Below are 20887 nucleotides of genomic sequence, written 5' to 3' on the forward strand. Positions count from 1 at the left end.
TAAGAGAAGAAATTGATCAAATTTTACGATATATTGAATTATGTAGGCCGTGTAATGGCGATGACCATCATAGTTTCCATTACATATCATTTTTGAAATGTATGTGAACCAACTAAAATTAAAAAATGGTATCTAGCAGTTAGCATATCTTTGGAATACTCATCCAAAGTTGAAATCTCAGATTTTCTACTTTAATTTTTGGTCTTCTATGATTCCGCAGGAATCAGGTCAGCAGAAGAATTTGTGAAGAGAGCTTAGAGTGAAGCTTGAACCGATGTAACGGATGATGAAGAGAGCAGGTCACCGTTTGGAGTACGTAACTGCACTGTAAAACAGTAGACGGAACAGCAAAGAGAGTCATACATGTATGTAAGCCAAGAGAAAAGTAATATTTGCAAATTCTTATAGAAAACTTGATGTTGGTCCACCACAAATCAAACGTGAATCTAATGTCGCGGTATCATGTGGATCTGGATAAACAGGAGCTAAAGAACAGCACGTCCAGCTGTGGCGAATGTTCAGATGTGATTGAATAGATTCAACATAAATAGAACATCATTAAATAGATTCAACATTGCTTCAGTTTATTAGAGTACAATATTTTACGATTACATTTCGTACATTAGTTTATTACATAGCTTAAATGGTAATTACATTAGCTCGTTTTAATATTTATTTTTTATATTGCGACATCTTATACACTAAACTCTAGGATTAACATATGTTATTATAGTTATCTAAACAGTTATCTAAAGCACAAAGGCTAAAACCAATCAGTCAATCAATTGTGGTAAATATAATTGTTTTGTGTTTTAAGCAATAAATATATATAAAAACTTTTTTTGAATTTCTGTTAAGTTTTTGCAGCAAACTAATAAAATGAACAGCATTTTTTTTTTTTGAACAAATACATATAAATAATTTTTTAACATTCAATACGAATAACAAAAAAATTCACTAATAAAACCATATTTTTCAGTTACTTATTATTAATAAAATTACATTTTCAAATTTAAGTTGCATTAATTTTGTTTTACTAATAAAAATATATGTAAAACACAGAAAATGGAAGCCAATTGTAATTAAAACCTTAAATTATTTTTAAAATATTACCGTATTTATTCGAAAATGCAAATTTATTTGTAGTATTTTTTATTTGACTTTTATACCTCCATGAATTAATAAGTGATGTTTATATACAATTTAAAATTATCCAATATCTGTAATTATTTTTTTTTATATTATATTTTAAAGGGCCATGCATAGTACTTAAATAGTCTAAATTACTTACGTTTTAAAGTCTAATACAATCCTGTACAATTGGTAATTTTTATCGAAGTCAAACATATATAATATGTGTGAAACAGTCTTTTATATTGGCAATGGCTTTACACATTGTTCAGAATATATGTATATTTAATACCTTATTTAAACCAAATTACCATGAATATTATTTTGACCTTCTTACTAACACAGATTCTTCGTCATATTATTCTCTTACATAAACTATCGTTACATATGTACATGCATCTACATAAAAATACGCGACTAGAGCCCTACATAAATCGGTAGTTTTATTATCACAGCTACATATATTTCGATGTTTAATTAGCTTACTTGGTTTATATTCTCAATACGCTATTAGGCATGCTAGGCTTCGGAAAAATTTCGGAATAGTCAAATTGTGTTTAATTGTCAAGGTCATTGTAAATTCACATTTTATTTAATGACTTAATATTGGTAAAAAAAAAATTAAAATAAATTGTATTCGGTGTATTTATGTGTGGAATAGAAAAAATATAGTAGATAAAAATATAGAAAAAATAATTAAATAGTTACTACTTTAAATTTTAAATCGAATAATATTCATAAAGCCATGCTATTCTAAAATATTGCTTAGAATATTAACGAAAAAGCCGCGTGATTTCTATATATTATTTTTTTTGCAATAAATCTATAGATTTGCATAAGGCTCTAGTAAAATTTTTATACATTTATCCAGCTTACGGAAATAAATATTGATATGCATAAAACCACCGAAATCAGAGACATTATAATTTAAGTACCTAAATATGCGACTCTATGGGCTTTTACTGGAGTCTTTACAAATAAAGACGTAGTAGACGTAAGATCAATAATTTTTAAGATACTTGTTTTGTCTCTACCGTAAAATATCATATAAAAGTGCTTAGCACTTTGTACGATATGCGAGAAAATTTGACAATCATGTATATGTAATTAATTTAATAACTGAATGAAGACTAGTATAGAAATACGTACAATCATAGTGTATTAAAAACATTACAAACCAGCGAGTTTAACTTTTTGTTTATTATTTAATTAGCATTTTTTCCCTTAATAAAATAGTCGCTATCAGGTCTTATGGTGAATAAATTCGTAAGCATTATAAATACCATCTGTAAAACCATGTTTCCTATTTACAAAATAATTTGCTTAATCGTTTTTAATCGATTCATTTTGTTTCTTATTAAAACAAATAAAAAGTAATTCAAACTTATGTTGACGTTGGCAAGATTTCCATTCAATACAATTTAAATGTACACATACATATATCAATCATACATACAATATACCCATCTGATCAAAAAGTACAAAAAAGAAATTTCGGCTTTTGTTTAGTTTACCTTTCCTATAATACAGAAAAACAAAAATTGGGGAAAAAAATGTGTCGACTATCATTTGACATTTTCTGTGCGTGAGCATCCGGCCGCCGTCCTTTAAAACGGTTTAGAAATTTTAAATTTTTTTGTTTCAAATATTTAACACGTCTTGAGACCGCGAATGTGTAGAAAATCACGTACTAATCACATTGCTAAAACTACAAACAATATTTTTACAAATCCTTATGTGTTCCTATACGAAATTGCGAAATTGCTATACGAAATTGCGTTATCAGGAGTGTTAATATATTTTTAAACGTTTTATTAGATATGATATAAAAAAAAAAATTTTTTTTTGGTTTGTCTTATTTTATTTAAAAATTTCTCAATTGATTCTACTCCCAATTCTACTCTCAATCGAATCGAATAATCGAATAAAAGAAAAGAAATTTAAGAAATTTTTATTAAAAAAACACCAATTCATAGACAAACCTCATTACAATAAAAACAATTAGGCCCAAGCTATTTTTTATAACCAAAGTAATCATTTTATATATTTTCAATCGAAACCATATGAATATAACCGCAAAAATTTATCTTAAAAAAGATTAAAATGAGAAACAATTGAAGCTTTGTTTGATAACAAACAAATTTTAGTTATATACCAATTTTCGGATTGTTCTATCTTTTAATATTTTTTTTAAACCGCCAAAATTTGTTTTCTTTTTTATTACAAATAAGAATTAATAATGTAACTTGGTGGGAATGCAAATATGAAATAAAGCTAATATGCATAATGGATTGGAAAGAAAGCCCCTACCGTTAGGGAACTTGTTTAATATATAGAACATTTTTGTATGACAGAACTGCACTCTTTGATCAGATAACACATTCTTCTGGGGTGGAACAATAAAAATAATCTTTAAATTGTGGGTACGAAAATTAAATAACAATAGTATGAGTGATGTTTTAGAGAAAACAACAAGATCTCTGAAGCAATAAATAACAATGCTTTTTGTGTGATAGATGAATAATTAAAACATTTTTATAAATAAAAGTATTCGAGTTAACTAAGTGAAAATCTTAAGGTATGTCCTTTTTATATTATTTATTTTCACTTATGGATCTAATTACATTCATTTGTTGCATTGGGTAAAATAAAAAGAAAAATATGAAATTTAAGCCAACACATATGTTTGAACGCGAATGATAAAAAATAAATATGCTTAAAATTTGGCACTAGTATGGCCACTTGTTTCAAGAGATGGCGATTGGATGTTCAGATTATTTATTGCACGTTAGTTCATTTAGAGTGTATTTTAAATCCAATTAATCAATCCGAATATTTAATAATAACACTCCTATGATACGCTAATAACTCCAGATTCAGTAGCGCCAGCGCTTGGTGTAATCGAAACATTGGATTTCCCATCCGATTTTTTATTACATTCGCCATTGTTAATAGTTTCACAAATCATTGATGGCTTAACATTTTTTGATATTTCAACAGAGCTTCCAAGTTGCTTCTGAAAATTTTGATTCAAATTGCCACTTAAAAGAGTGTGGTTCGCACGATAGCTATTAGTAGATACATGATGAATAAGAGACTTGGCGGCTTGAGCCATACCTGCCTCCGAATCAATCGTATCAAAATGTTGATTTTCACGTCTCTTAGTTAATTGATTAATGCTAAGGGGATTGTTTATATCCCTTGGATTTGCACCAATGGGGCTTCGCGAAATATTACATACTGAAGCTTTAGACAGAACCCCAGAATTCAAGCAATTACTATTCAAAATTTTCGGCAACGTAGGGAATGTGTTATTAATAACTGCAGGGTGTGTGTGATAAAACGGATCAGGTTGATTGTTATTTGTGTTAATTACAGGAGGGCTTAATCCCATTCCTAAGTGGCTAAACCGATTTCCTAGCATCATGGCGCGTTCATTAGCTGAAATCGGAGAGGGGCCTGCTGTACCTGTTACTGGCGAGACCGTACTTGAGGTATTCGGAGTAGTGCTTATGCTACAAGTTGACCCACTACTCGATCCTGATATGGAAACTGATTGAGGTCTAAGATTAGATGACTGATCCACACTGACGCACGAAAATACGGGCGGAGCTATAGTATTTATATTAACATTGTGAGGACTGGCTAGACTTGTTGTTGTCGATGGACTTTGTAAACTACTAAGACAACCTGGGCTGGACAAGGATTGGTTTAATGATTCTGCGTCGTCATCTAATATTTTGTTGTTTTCATCGGCGCTTCCACAACTTTCCCCAAGTGGATTATCTTCCTCATCATCATCGTCGTCATCACTCAGTTGGCTTCCATGATCTTCATGACCGCTTCCATCTTCCATAGGACCATTTCCATTCATTGCCTCCATATAACGAACACATTTTTTTTTGCGTCTGTGTAAAAAAACATAAAAATAATGTAAGTATTTTATTTCAATAAGAGTATTCAATATTTATAAAAGTTAATCATTCAAAAATATATAAAATGCATGCTGGCATTATTTAAAAATTAAAAGAATGCACGAACGTAATTTTGCCTATTATGCATTAACATGCATATAATATATGTAACAAAATTATATTTTAATTATTGTTGACTAATATTTTTATTTAGAAAAAATGCATTTTTTGGAATAAAAAAAAATTAGAGTAATGTACTCTAAAATATCTTTAAAATTGTATAAATTAAAGCTCTCATCAGTTAAAACTAAAAAATTACTTTAAGAGAACACAGGATTTTTTATTAGACTTATCAAGCAAGATCCGGCTAATGTGATATATTCCTTCAAATTTTAACACAGTTTATATGTAAAGTTTTATTTTATGGTTATTTATAATGGCAACTTCACAAAATATAAAACATGTCACAAATTTTATTAATAATTGTGATATTATATAGGAATAATGTAAAAAAATTTAATAAATATTCAAATTTAAAAATTTGTTTTTAAGGTTTTGTTAAATTCAGGTAACATTTTTTAAAATTAAATACAGCGGAAAGCCCTAGCAGAAAAAACCTACCTAGAGGTGTAGTTTTATGCACCTCTAATAAAGTTAGGATTAATAAACGATATTGGTTTGTTAGCTTCTGTCTGTGTTTTAAACTTTTGTCAAAACTTGCTTCGATAGGCAAAAAATGTTTACTAAAAATATAAACTAGGGAATAATATAACAAGCCAATTAAAAAAAAACTCGTGCAACTCCTTTAAAGAAGTTATCTGGGTTTTCCATTCCAAAATGTTTAACCCCCAATGCAAATACAAATGCATAATAACAAAAACATCAATAGAACACAAGAACAATACTTAGCAAAGCTTCAATTCATGATGAACATTAACTATAATTTTAATACAGCACATAAAATAATACACACATTATTATTAATGTACATCAGGGTTGTTAAGCATTTTTAATCAATTACTACAAAAATATAGGAAAAAATTTGTGTTGCAAAACAGAGCTGATGTTTCAATTACTTTATGTTACAGCAAATTATTCTTCTTGGATCGTGAATTTTGAAAATGACCGAAAAAAAAATATCAATAAACCAGGCGGACAAAATCTATATTTTTTCCTCCACGAATATATTAATTTTCTTCTTAAGCTTTGGGGCCTCTAAATCCGATTTCCCAAACCAAACTATCTATTAGACTGAAAGCTGACCTAAAGAGCTAGCTGAAAATGTTGACCGCATAATTTGATCTTGATAGTACACACATTTTGGCTGATGAGCGGAACCTAATTATTTGAAAAAGCTACATAGATATTTCAAGATATTTTATATAACCTTAAAAAAAAATAAATACAATTAAAAACCAAAATGTAGTGAGCTTTAATCAATTTCTACTTCAAACTATCTATGCTCTGGATTTCGATTAACGAAAACCCAAAGGTTATGACGTAGGTAAAATTTTTTGTGGAGTAAAAAAAAATATCGATTTTGTCGGGCCGTGTGTTTTTATTATGTTAAAAATAATAATTTACTGAAGTTCATGAAGTACATCTCAAGGGGGTATTCTGGTCAAGAGGTTTTTAGGTGATACCTTATTACATTTTTTAAATTTAAAGTAACTAAGAATAAATAAATTATAAATTTGCGATGAATGTAATTCTAAATAAAGACGACTATAGAAATTATTTACTACAATTTTTTTAATGAATCATTTCTTAAAAACATCAGATGAAAAACTAATATTTTATCAAATAAGAAATTAGATGTCGTTTCCATAATAAATAACTATATATTTTCGATATTTTCTTTAGAAGGGACATTGAATTATGTAATTGCCAATTATGGGTTGCCATACTTTTTATTTTTTCTTTTTATACATATACATTTCAAAAATGTTCAATTTTATATATTTTAAACCATTTACTATAATAATTAATAATTTTGAAGATGTTAGATGTCTAGCCCTATCAGAATGATTTTTGAATAAACTTAGGAGATTTATTAAATCTAAAAAAAATTAAATGAAAAATTAATGAACATTAAATAAACATTTTTTCTAAAAAAAACAGTTCTTCATCATGCTAAAATTTTGAAATGTAAATTTAGATTTTAGTAAATCGTATTTTTTTTTTTAATAGAATTTAATGTAGAAAAGACTTGTAAACTTATATAAATTGGGCAACATTTTTTTTCAAAAATGATCCTTTAAAAAAAAAATTAAAAATATACTCTCATCATAAGTAAGCATGTCACTTGAAACCAGTTTTGTTGTTCAAGACCAGTATACCCCCATTATTCGAACAATTTTTAAAAATCGTAGGTCAGTCTTTTTTAAAAAATATTTTTAAAAAAAGACTTAAATTTTTAAAAATCTTTTTTTCAAACAATACTGTTTGAAACCAAATAAATACCATTTTTAAACAGTTCTTCTTTTCATGCACATACATTATTGTATGTATGTATGTAATGTAAGCCAAATATAATTGCTGGGGATAATTTGACAAACCCTGATATGCATTAGAATAGTAGATTTAATCTAGTATTTACGGGTTCGGAGTTGAGGCACCTTGAAGATTTTTTTTGGATCATCTTTTTATTCTTTTGTTATTATCCTGACTCATCAAATACTTTTATTCAGTGTGCATTTACAAATTTACATAAGTCGGTGGTGCTTGTGGCGACAACTGTTGAGAACATGCGCTTGCTGCACCACCTCCGCCTCCAGCAGTGACTGATATGCCATTCAAAGATGCAACTCCGTTTCCATTACTGCTAGCCATTAAATGTGCATGTGTATGAGAAGACGAGGTGGATGATGATGAAGAGGACGAAGATGAGGAGTTGGGTAACATTACCGTACCCCCTATTCCACTTACAATCGGTGCTAACATGCTAACACCAATGGTATTAGCTGCTGCATTGCTGTTGATGACAACGTTGCCATTGTTGTTTACAGTTGAAATGACACTCAAGTTGGGACTACATTTTGTTATCAAAGCGTATGTCAATAAAAAGTCCAAAAGTAAGAAGGTCAAGTGTCAGCATTAAAAAGAAGAAAGTTTAGTCAAATACGTGAGAAATAAATTTATTTAGTTTTATTATATTAGTGTAGATATATTTTATTTATTTCATTCAGAAGTAAAGTCGGCAAGGAGGTACCCGATACAATATAATAACTAAAACATGAAAGGAAAGTACATTTGGGGAGGAGCCCGCGGTTTTTATCTTTATACCAAGTGAATTTATTTTACATGAAAGATATATTTAGAAAAATAAGTCTAAAAGAACTGTATGCAGTAATAGTTGCTAGGGCCTTTAACTGTAATTTTATAAGTCAATACCACTATAATTTATTTTATTACATAATGAATATTTACTAATGAATAGATACTCGTGCAATTCTTGTTATACCCTTGCAGAGGGTATTACATTTTTTGGTGAAAAGTGTGCAACGCAGTAAAGGAGACATCTTTGACCCTATAAAGTATATATATTCTTTATCAGGATCACCTCCTGAGTCGATATAAGCATGTCCGTCTGTCAATCTGTCCGTCTGTCTGTATCTACGCAAACTAATCTCAGTTACGAGCCCGGATCGTATAATGTTGGTCGATCCTAATAAGAAATTCATCACCAAATCAATTTTTTAATACAAATGTTGGAAATTATTTGTCTGCTTCTACGCAAAATAGTCTGATAGTTTTAAAGCAATCGACTTCAAACTTTGCACACACCCTCATACTTATTCGATCTACCAATTTTTCTTATAACTGAATGATCGGAATTGGCATAACTTCGATGTTTTTTAAGGGGGCATGCGCAGTTAGAGGGCCAAAAAATAGGCATTTTTTTCGAATTTGTTTCTCGTAAACTATTGAATTTTTTTGAAATGTCGTTTTTTTTATGTGAAAGTACATTATTTTAACTTAAATTTGAAAAAAAAAAAGAAAATATTCAGGGGTTTCAAAGTTATGCCCCGTCGAAGTGAGGTCCATCCGAAAAAGACGAGTTGCGGTGACCAACACTGTAAAAATCTGGATCGTTTGAAATCAAAAAATGAAACGGATTTACATTTATTAAAAGTTTATCTAGTACTTAATCGAAGGATATTAAAAAAAAAAAATATTTGACAAAATGGCGACCTTTCAAAGTTGAAAAATCGTTTTTCGTTTAAAAAAAAAGCGGTAGTTTTTCAGCTGTAAAAAAAAAGTTTTACATAAAACAAGAAAGGAAAGCTAACTTCGGGCGGAGCCGAAGTTGATATACCCTTGCAGTTCAGTCGCAGTCCGCTAGGTGGCGCCACGCATTTTAAATTATTAGATATATAGCGGATCGTATATAGTCGGCCGATCCTTATGAAATTTGACATATTGAATTATGTTGCCCAAACAGTAATCTGTACCAAGTCCCAGCTTTCTAACTTAAAAAACACCAAAGTTATGCCAATTCCGAAATTTTGTAGACAAGATATTTTGGTCAAATATAACATGTGTGGAAAGTCCCAACCCTCTAACTTAAAAAACACCAAAGTTATGGCATTTCCGATCAATCAGTTATATGGCAGCTATAGGATATAGTCGACCGATCCCGGCCGTTCCGACTTGTATACTACCTGCAAAGAAGGATGTGTGCAAAGTTTCAACTCGATAGCTCCAAAACTGAGAGACTAGTTTGCGTAGAAACCGACAGACAGACAGACAGACGGACATGCTCATATCAACTCAGGAGGTGATCCTGATCAAGAATATATATACTTTATAGGGTCGGAGATGTCTCCTTCACTGCGTTGCACACTTTTGACCAAATTTATAATACCCTCTGTAAGGGTATAAAAATCAATCTTTCGATTAAGTACTAGATTATTATGTAATAAAAGAGCATGCTAAATCTCAAGACAATCGGGTCACTAGTTTTCGAGTAAGAGTGGTCACCGACTTCAAAAACGTAGTTTTGAGAAAAACGTGTTTAAAGTTTCAACTCACCATTACGCTTACCGGACGCCCCTCCCTTTCAACATGTGTATCTCACTGAATTTTTTGTGGACACATTTCTAAATGTATATACTTTAAGAAAATGCAAAAAAAAAAAATTCGATTTTTTGAAAATTACAAGTGCGCATGCCCCCTTAAGCTAGAAGATTTTTGCAAGCTATTTTGCGCAAACTTATCCGATCTGCCAAATTTTAAAAGGATCGACCCACAATATCCTATAGCTGCTATATAACTGAACGATCGAAAATTACACAACCATGATTTTTTTTAAACGGTGGGGGCTGTTTCAACATTTTCTTAAGAAAATAGATTTTTATAGTGAAAATCTCATGAGGATTGGTCAACTATATACGATCCGATCTATGTCTAATAATATAAGCTGCTACTTAACTGTATATCGAATTTGGCTCCACCCGGAATTAGCTTTCCTTTCGTGTTATACAAATAAATGTTCTGTCTTTTATAACATTAATCATTATGAATAAAACCTATATAACAAGACCTAATTATCCGTCTCTATATTATTTAAAAGTCTCCGTAGGGTAAATGTGCCTGCTATTATAAACATGTAACTTTATAAATTTACAGTATTTAGTGATATAAACGATCAATACTATAGAAAAAAAAAATTCAATATATATATTTAAAAAAAAAATATTTAAGAAAAAGGAAAGAGAAAACTCTATTATTTCTTAGGGGGTCGTACGCAGGTGAGTTTTTCAAGAAAACAAAAACCAAATATTTTTGTTACTTTTAATCTAAATATGTACAATGTACATACATATGTAAATGTTCTTTAAAATTTGACCTCAATTCGATAAATATTTTCGGAGCACATATAAGGTTGTCAAATATCTCCCTCCCGTTTTCTTTTTGGTTTCTGAATTTAGCGTCTTTGTGCAAAGCGCTACATATCGGTATTGGGCAATGCTATATATCTATTGAAAGGTCCTACGAAACGACGCTATTTATGACAAGTTTGGATATTGTATTGAAAAGTTATACATGTGTAAGCATGGAGTTCACAAACGCCGAAATTCGCAATGTTTTAATGTTTTCCTACGTAAAAGGTAAATCCGCTAGAGAAACATTCAGTGAGATTAATGGTGTTTTAGAGGATGGTACTCTATCACTTCGAACCGCGGAGCAATGGTTTCGACGATTCAGAGCCGGTGAAAACATCACCATGCCGTCACCAAACCGTTTTAAACAATCTACAGAAGGCTGGATACAAAAAAAAAACAAGAGAGGAAAGCTAACTTCGGGCGGAGCCGAAGTTGATATACCCTTGCATTTAGAATTTAGCAGCTTCCATTATTATATATATATACAATCGTATAGTTGGCCGATCATTATGAAAATTTCGCTTCAAATTAATTTTCTAATGGGGCTGTTTCCAACATTTTTAGGAAACAGACCCAAGCATCTTTAAAAATAGCAAGGTTGTGCCATTTCCGATCAATATGGAATCCGTACCAAAGTTATGCCAATTCCGATCGTTCAGTTATATGACAGCTATAGGATATAGTCGGCTGATCCCTATGAAATTCTTTACATAAGATATTTTGGCCAAATATAACATGTGTGGAGAGTCCCAATCTTAAAAAAACACCAAAGTTATGGCGTTTCCGATCAATCAAGTTATATGGCAGCTATAGGATATAGTCGACCGAACCCGGCCGTTCCGACTTATATACTGCCTGCGAACAAAAGAAGGATGTGTGCAAAGTTTCAACTCGATAGCTTTAAAACTGAGAGACTAGTTTGCGTAAAAACAGACAGACAGACAGAGAGACAGACGGACATGCTCATATCGTCTCAGGAGGTGATCCTGATCAAGAATATATATACTTTATAGGGTCGGAGATGTCTCCTTCACTGCGTTGCACACACACTAAAGCGAAAGGTGACTGGCGACGAAAAATATATCACATACGACAATATCAAGCCCAAACGGTCGTGGTTGAAAGCCGGTGAATCGTCCAAAACAGTGGCCAAGCCGGGATCGATGGCCAGGAAAGTTTTGCTCTGTATTTGGTGGGATTGGAAGGGAATCATACACTATGAGCTGCTCCCATATGGTCAGACGCTTAATTCTACCATCTACTGCAAACAACTGGACCGCTTAAAGCTGGCAATCTACCAGAAGCGACCAGAATTGGCCACAGGAAGGGTGCAGCGTTTCTGTAAGAAACACCAAGCCACAAACTTCTATGATGACTCGTCAGAAGCTACGGGAGCTCGGATGGGTGGTTTTATCGCATCCAGCATATAGCCCGGACATAGCTCAAGTGACTAGCACCAGTTCCTGTCCATGGAAAACGCTCTTACTGGTGTAAAGTTGGTCTCGAAACATATTATCGCACAAAACGGCGCATATTTGAGCTAAATCCGTTCACTATATCAATTTGTATAAAGCATTGAATAAAGACCAAAAAAGCGGAAGGGAGTTATTTGACAACATTATATAAATTATATTCATAATTCAGAAAGAAAAGAGTCATAAAGAGACCCATGTAACTTAATACGCATTGATCAGTGTGACATTTCTTTGAAAAAAATGATTACTATTTTTTCTAAATTATTATTTTAAAGGGCAAAACCACTGCATAAATTTTTAAAAATAGATTTTTTTTTTGTCTGAAAAAAAAATAAGTTTTACTATCCCAGAATACAGTTAAGCAAAAGAAGATTTTTAAATGGTCAAGAAGTGTTACAACAATTTCTTTGAGTCTCATTTAAAATTTGGTTTGGGAGAACTTCCGTCCGCCACAGAGACTTTAAACGCATTTCACTTTAAACGCATTTCTCGCAAAAATGTTCTATATTTTTGCTTGAAATTTTTACCATATCTTGAGGCCGAAAAAACGCAGTTAAACACGTACAGATTTTTTAATCACGCGTCATTTCATTTTTATTTGCCAAAATACTGCTCCAATTTTACGTACAATTATGACGTTTTTGTTAAATTATTTGCCAAAAATAACTCTGATAGAAAAAAGTTAATTAAATATTTTAAAATTCAAATTAGGGTTAACATAATTTGTTTCATACTTTTTTTTCTAAGATATGGGTAATTCTCCCAAAAGGTCAACCGCGACAAAAAAATTCAAAGTCAATAAAAGAATGTTTTTATACCCTTGCAGAGGGTATTATAATTTTGGTCAAAAGTGTGCAACGCAGTGAAGGAGACATCTCCGACCCTATAAAGTATATATATTCTTGATCAGGATCACCTCCTGAGTCGATATGAGCATGTCCGTCTGTCCGTCTGTCCGTCTGTCCGTTTCTACGCAAACTAGTCTCTCAGTTTTAAAGCTATCGAGTTGAAACTTTGCACACACCCTTCTTTCCTTTGCAGGCAGTATATAAGTCGGAACGGCCGGGATCGGTCGACTATATCCTATAGCTGCCATATAACTGATTGATCGGAAATGCCATAACTTTGGTGTTTTTTAAGTTAGAGGGTTGGGACTTTCCACACATGTTATATTTGACCAAAATATCTTGTGTGCAAAATTTCATAAGGATCGGCCGACTATATCCTATAGCTGTCATAGAACTATCGAAATTGGCATAACTTTGGTGTTTTTTAAGTTAGAAAGATGGGATTTGGTACAGATTACTCTTTTGGCAAAATAATTCGATATGCCAAATTTCATAAGGATCGGCCAACTATATACGATCCGCTACATATCTAATAATATAAGATGCGTGGCGCCACCTAGCGGACTGCGAGTGAACTGCAAGGGTATATAAACTTCGGCTCCGCTCGAAGTTAGCTTTCCTTTCTTGTTTTCACATATTTTTATAGGGAACATATTAAATTTAACTAATTTAATAATATTTAACATTTACTTATAACACATTTCGAAATATTTTAATCCAAAGTCTCAAATGTGCGAAAGTTTAGTTTTTAGCATTTCAGCGGCACAATTTGTTTTACATAATTTTCGTAAAGAGAGTTAAACTGCATTGATATTCACTATTTGTGATATCGGCTAATAACCAAAGATTACAACAATAATGTAAAAGAAACGATGCGATTGCTAATTACTAAGAATTTCTTATCAGATTATCAGTTTATTTCATTGTCGCGTTCGATATTGAAAAAGAACATTTGTTATCAGTGCGTCGAAGAAATTTGTCGATTGACCATCAAAACTTGGGTCCAAACATAAAATTGGATATTTAAGTATTAAAAAAAAAATTTTGTGAAATATAAGTAGTGCATTCGGTTATAAACGTTTTTTAAGTTTGTCGCGTGCGACATGGTAAAAAATTTTTTTTATTTTAAAATTTTTTTTTATTGTTATTTATTTTTTGTTTGCTTTTTATTAATGCAGATGAATGAAAAAAATAATAATAAAGTCAGCTGCAAGCGTTGGAGACAAAATTTAAAAAATAATGAATCCAATTAAAAAAAATTATATTATTATATTACATATTATTATATTACTTTCCTCCTTGTTTGTTAAGTTTGAAACCTAAATTTATTTTTTTTAGCTCTAAATTTATTCTTTTTAAACTTAGAATCTCCAAATTCCCGTTTTATTATTTTAAAAGTACAAAAACAACTAAAACAAGAAAGGAAAGCTAACTTCGGGCGGAGCCGAAATTGATATACCCTTGCAGTTGAGTCGCAGTCCGCTAGGTGGCGCCACGCATCTTATATTATTAGATATATAGCGGATCGTATATAGTCGGCCGATCCTTATGAAATTTGGCATATCGAATTATTTTGCCAAAAGAGGAATCCATTGAAACTCCCATGCTTCTAACTTGAAAAACAACGAAGTTATAGCATTTCCGATCAATCAGTTATATGACAGCTATAGGATATAGTTGGCCGATCCTTATGAAATTCGACAAATTGTTTTTCCCAATATAGAATCTGTACCAAATCCCATCTTTCTAACTTAAAAAACAACAAAGTTATGCCAATTTCGATCGTTCTATGACAGCTATAGGATATAGTCGGCCGATCCTTATGAAATTTTGTACACAAGATATTTTGGTCAAATATAACATGTGTGGAAGGTGTACCGCGGAAACTGTGGGTGATAGAACCTATGTTTGTTTTGGACTTTGGTTCAAAGGAACTTAAAGGTTATGGAGCAGGTGAAATTATGCGTGGAGATTTTTTGCTGTTGGCCTGTGTAATTAGACTTCTTTTTAGGGGGTCATCGAGTGTGACGGGACCAAGAAATAATTTTTATATTTATTTTTTATCATGTTTCAAACCATTAAACTATAAGGTTTGAATAAAATGTTTACAATAACATATAACTAATATTTGAAGAGGTAGTAACACTTAAATGCAATTGAAACCCTAAAAGGGGAGACATAAAAAACAATTTGGAAATGTTTCTCCTTTGAATAAGCTAATAATATAATGCAGGGCTTTTAGAATATAAGTCAGAAACTTAATGAGATTATGATAAAAATAAAAAGAAAATTTAGCACAACAAAATTGTGATGATTTTTATTATTGAAATCAAATGAAACATCAGTTTTATTTGTACAAAATCAAACTTTACGTGTCAGCTGTGCTTAAAGTTATTTTGCATTCAAGTATTGAAAAATAAAGTTTTTTCCCATATAAAACCAGCATAGAATGATATATAAAATATCACCACAATGTATTGTTGAGTTGAATGATTTTAGTATTGACAATTTCAGCATTGACAATTCCAAAATTGAACTAAAATTTATCCTAAGTTTATTTTCTTAAAACTTGTGTGCAAAGTATGTACTTAAGAAATATGTATTTAATTTAAATTAAAAAGTCAATGATTAAATCAGTAACGATCTTATCGATTTTTAATGAATTAAATACAGTTGCGTTCGAATCCATTGTAAACGTCGCCATATGTCCATATGCCTCCGTCTATATATTAAAGCCAATAATAATAATATGAAAAATTGGGGAGCGGTTACGGTAGTAAATCTATAGGGTTGCATAACGTGCATGTATTAATCGTGATATTTTTTCCCGATTTTTTTCGATATAATAATGAAACCTAGATCTGGGTGTTTGTGTATTTTAACTTGTGTGTTTTTGTAGTTGTTCTATATGTGCAATAATACTCAATAATTAAACAAAATTCACGCAAGTGTAAAGTTTTATGAAGCATTGGGAACTTCTTATACAAAATCCAACTAAGTGACATGATTGACACAGCTTCTGTTAACTCTTTACCTTGCTTACTGTTTCCAACGTTCCAAAATATAACACGCTATAGAGTTCTTCGCATTTAAAATTCATATTTTAAATGGTTCAAAAGTAACCAATTCAGTTAAGATTAAATTTATTAAAAGTAACCTAAAAGAAGAATGGAAAGCTAACTTCGGGCGGAGCCGAAGTTGATACACTCTTGCAGTTAAGGTTGTGCCATTTTCGATCGTTCAGTTATATGGCGGCTATCGGATATAGTCGGCCGATCCCGATGAAATTTCGCAGAACAGATAAGATAAGATAGATAGATAGATAAGATAAAAAATTGAACCCGTAGAAAGTCCCATCATTCTAGCTTAAAAGACACCAATTCAATTCAAATCAGCTATATGATAAAGTCGGCCGATCCGTATGAAATTCGGCAAATTAGATTATTTTGCCAAAATAAAATCAGTACAAAGTCCCATATTTCTAACTTAGTCCCATCTTTCTAACTTAAAAACAACAAAGTTATGCCAATTCCGATCGCTCTATGGCAGCTATAGGATATAGTCGGCCGATCCCAATAAAATTTCGTACATAAGATATTTTGGAAATATCTTAGTGTGGACTTTCCCCAAGTGTGGAAAGTCTCAACTCTAACTTATAAAACCCCAAGGTTATGCCATTTCTGATCAATCAGTTTTAATGCAGCTGTAGTATATAGTCGACCGATTCCGGCCGTTCCCACTTATATACTACCTGAAACGAAAAGAAGGATGTTTGCAACAGACAGACGGACATGCTCATATTGACTCAGGAGGTGATCCCGATCAAAAATATGTATTCTTTATGGGGTCGGAGATGTCTCCTTCACAGCATTGCACACTTTTGACCGAAATTATAATACCCTCTGCAAGGGTATAGTAGATACAACCGACAGTTTACACGAAAACCAAAGGCGCCTTTACCGTAACTTTAATCTGGAATTGGTCTGGAAATTGCCAAGAACTCATGCCAAACGGTGTGGTTGGACCTTCATTAATTTTTAAACAACAAAAATGATGGATAAATTGAATAATAAGAAAGAAAAGCTAACGTCGGGCGGAGTTGATGTTGATATACCCCTGTAGTTACGTAGCAAATTTATATAAATATATCGGATTGTGTATAGTTGGCCGAACCTTATGAGAATTTCACCACCAAATCCATTTTCTAATACAAATTTTTAAATCAGCCTCAAGCGTCTTCAAAAAAAAAGTCAAGGTTGTGCCATTTTCGATCTTTCACTCACCTGGCAGCTATGGGACATAATCGGTAGATCTCTTTTAAATTTTGGAGATACGATATCTTGACCAAAAGTAACATGTGTGGATAGTCCCAACCCTCTAACTTAAAAAATATTTTATGACATTTCCGATCAATCAGTTATATAGCAGCTACAGGATCTACTCGGCCGATCCCGGCCGTTCCGACTATATTGGGGCTGTTTCAAACATTTTTATTAGAGAATTGATTCGATGGTGGAAATCTCATAAGGATCGGCCAACTATATACGATCCGATATATATATAATAATAAAAGCTGCTTCTTAACTGCAAGGGTATATCAACTTCGGCTCCGCGTGAAGTTAGCTTTCCTTTCTTGCTATACCCTTGCAGAGGGTATTATAATTTTGGTCAAAAGTGTGCAACGCAGTGAAGGAGACATCTCTGACCCTATAAAGTATATATATTCTTGATCAGGATCACCTCCTGAGTCGATATAGGCATGTCCGTCTTTCTGTTTCTTTGCAAACTAGTCTCTCAGTTTTAGACCTAGCGAGTTGAAACTTTGCACACTTTGGATCGGTCGACTATATCCTATAGTTGCCATATAACTGATTGATCGAACATGCCATAACTTCGTTATTTTTCGAGTTAGAGGGATAAGACTTTCTATGCGTTCTAATGCCGTCTATATCCTATAGCTGCCATATAACTGATAGATCGGAAATGCCATAACTTTGTTGTTTTTCAAATTAGAAGGATGGAAGTTTCAATGGATCCCTCTTTGGGCAAAATAATTCGATATGCCAAATTTCATAAGGATCGGCCAACTATATACGATCCGTTATATACCTAATAATATAAGATGCGTGACGCCACCTAGCGGACTGCGACTCAACTGCAAGGGTATATAAACATCGGCTCCGCCCGAAGTTAGCTTTCCTTTCTTGTTTTTAAATTTCTTTTATTCATTATAACTAAACGCTATAAATACTACATTTTATTGAATTTTGTATTTTAAAGGTTTTATGCGTTGTATTTTAAAAGTAAAATTTTTTTTGGAGTTAATGTTCTCAACCAAAAAATATGTGTTAACGAATAGTTGCGAATTCAAAATTATTTAGGGTTTCGGGCCACAGAAATCACTCCTATATTTCATTCATCTCTGACACAGCCGAAAGCCTCTTCCGCTTAAGGGGGCAGGATGGTTTGAGACTTAAAAAAAAAATGTTTTTCAAAAATTTTTTATATAATAGAACATTATCTCAGGAATATTCTGTGAAAGTTTCATGTCAATCGGACTAAAGCTCGCTGAGATACCGTTTTTCTAGTTTCTTCCTCTCCATATATTTTCAATTGCTTTTAAAACTATAGATGCGTTTTTCTCAAAAACACTTTTTCAAGTCGGTGCGTAACGTAACTTAAAAAGTAATGCTCGGATCTAGATACAATTTTTCACACATCTTTATACCCTTGCAGAGGGTATTATAATTTTGGTCAAAAGTGTGCAACGCAGTGAAGGAGACATCTCCGACCCTATAAAGTATATATATTCTTGATCAGGATCACCTCCTGAGTCGATATGAGCATGTCCGTCTGTCCGTCTGTCTGTTTCTACGCAAACTAGTCTCTCAGTTTTAAAGCTATCGAGTTGAAACTTTGCACACACCCTTCTTTCCTTTGCAGGCAGTATACAAGTCGGAACGGCCGGGATCGGTCGACTATATCCTATAGCTGCCATATAACTGATTGATCGGAAATGCCATAACTTTGGTGTTTTTTAAGTTAGAGGGTTGGGAGTTTCTACACATGTTATATTTGACCAAAATATCTTATGTACAAAATTTCGTAAGGATCGGCCGACTATATCCTATAGCTGTCATAGAACGATCGAAATTGGCATAACTTTGGTGTTTTTTAAGTTAGAAAGATGGGATTTGGTACAGATTCTATTTTGGGAAAAACAATCTGATTTGTCGAATTTCATAAGGATCGGCCAACTATATCCTATAGCTGTCATATAACTGATTGATCGGAAATGCTATAACTTCGTTGTTTTTCAAGTTAGAAGAATGGGAGTTTCAATGGATTCCTCTTTTGGCAAAATAATTCGATATGCCAAATTTCATAAGGATCGGCCGACTATATACGATCCGCTATATATCTAATAATATAAGATGCGTGGCGCCACCTAGCGGACTGCGACTCAACTGCAAGGGTATATCAACTTCGGCTCCGCCCGAAGTTAGCTTTCCTTTCTTGTTTTTTAAATTTTTTTTTACCATTTTTACGGGCAATAATGGGCTAATTTTTGTGTAAAAATCGCTTATTTTTCAAAATTGTTTGGTTCATCCGCACAAGAAACTAATATTTTAAGTAAATCAATTCAATTGTTTTTTATTTCCGATAACACTGTAAAGCCAGACTTTACGCACCGCAAGATAATAATTTTTTGAAGCGACTCCGGCCGACTGCCCGTCACGGCATTAATAATAATTATTTCTTAAAAATAAAGATTCTTAGATAATCTCCAAATATAGCCATTTATTTATAGCCTCTGAAACCATCCTGCCCCCTTAAAAATTTGCATCGAATCAATTTCGCTTGTGATTTCTGTGACACACCTGATTAAGTGTAATAAAACCCATTTTCTTTTTATTATAGTAGGTGAAATTAAACACTATGCACACTTGTTAAACCAATATCCTTCATTCGTCATCTGTAATTTTGTAAAGGTTTTTGGTTGTTCCAAAAATAAACAAAGTGTGACACCAAGTTGAATTCCCGATGAATTTTAGTTTTCATCTCGTGAAAATAAAAACCGTAAGAGTTATGACAAACATTTCAATACAAAAAAGGGAAATTGGAATATAAAATCGAAATATTTTTATTCTGTTGTTGATGATTATACACTATTTCTTACTTAAAATGAAATACGCTTGCGTGAATCTTGAAATGCCCATTATTAAAACACTTAAATACTGTATAGAAAAAATGGTTTGCAATGAAAACATACCTGCATGGTTTGCACCATTGGTTTTGTTGATCTAATCCAAATCGAGCTCGACATTTTTTCATATTATTTCCTAAAATTCAAGAAAGAGAATGTATTGAATAATTGAAAATTATAAATATTTTAAATGAAGTGTTATTTTTTTTAGTTTTTTTTTTATATATATAAAAATAAATGTCACATAATATAAATAATATATGTATGGATTTAAATTCATGAGTTATTACGAATTACAAAAGGAGAGCCGATAGTGAAACTTTAAACAGTAAATTGCTACGTATTTAAATACATTCTAATGATAATATACATACATGCGCATGCATAAGTAATCCAATATTTTGCGTTAAGCAAAAATTATAAA

At 32.0% G+C, this 20887-nt stretch overlaps 1 protein-coding gene across 9 annotated transcripts in view; it reads right to left on the bottom strand.

Moving 5' to 3' along the window:
- Positions 1-563: 563 nt before the first annotated feature.
- LOC6502092 (protein pangolin, isoforms A/H/I/S) overlaps positions 564-20887 on the bottom strand; it is a 61668-nt gene continuing 41344 nt past the window's right edge. For 8 of the 9 annotated variants that reach the window (XM_032455840.2, XM_032455841.2, XM_032455837.2 and 5 more), the window contains 2 exons: positions 20530-20599; positions 564-5039 (listed from right to left, as the gene is read on the bottom strand). In XM_032455840.2, coding sequence (XP_032311731.1) covers positions 3983-5039; positions 20530-20599 — 1127 coding nt within the window. In that variant the 3' untranslated portion in view covers positions 564-3982. Of the gene's footprint in view, positions 5040-7644; positions 8077-20529; positions 20600-20887 lie in introns of all 9 variants that reach the window. The other variant, XM_032455842.2, reaches the window with a different exon arrangement.

The sequence above is a fragment of the Drosophila ananassae genome (genome assembly GCF_017639315.1).
Source record: "Drosophila ananassae strain 14024-0371.13 chromosome 4 unlocalized genomic scaffold, ASM1763931v2 tig00000061, whole genome shotgun sequence".
NCBI lineage: Eukaryota > Metazoa > Arthropoda > Insecta > Diptera > Drosophilidae > Drosophila > Drosophila ananassae.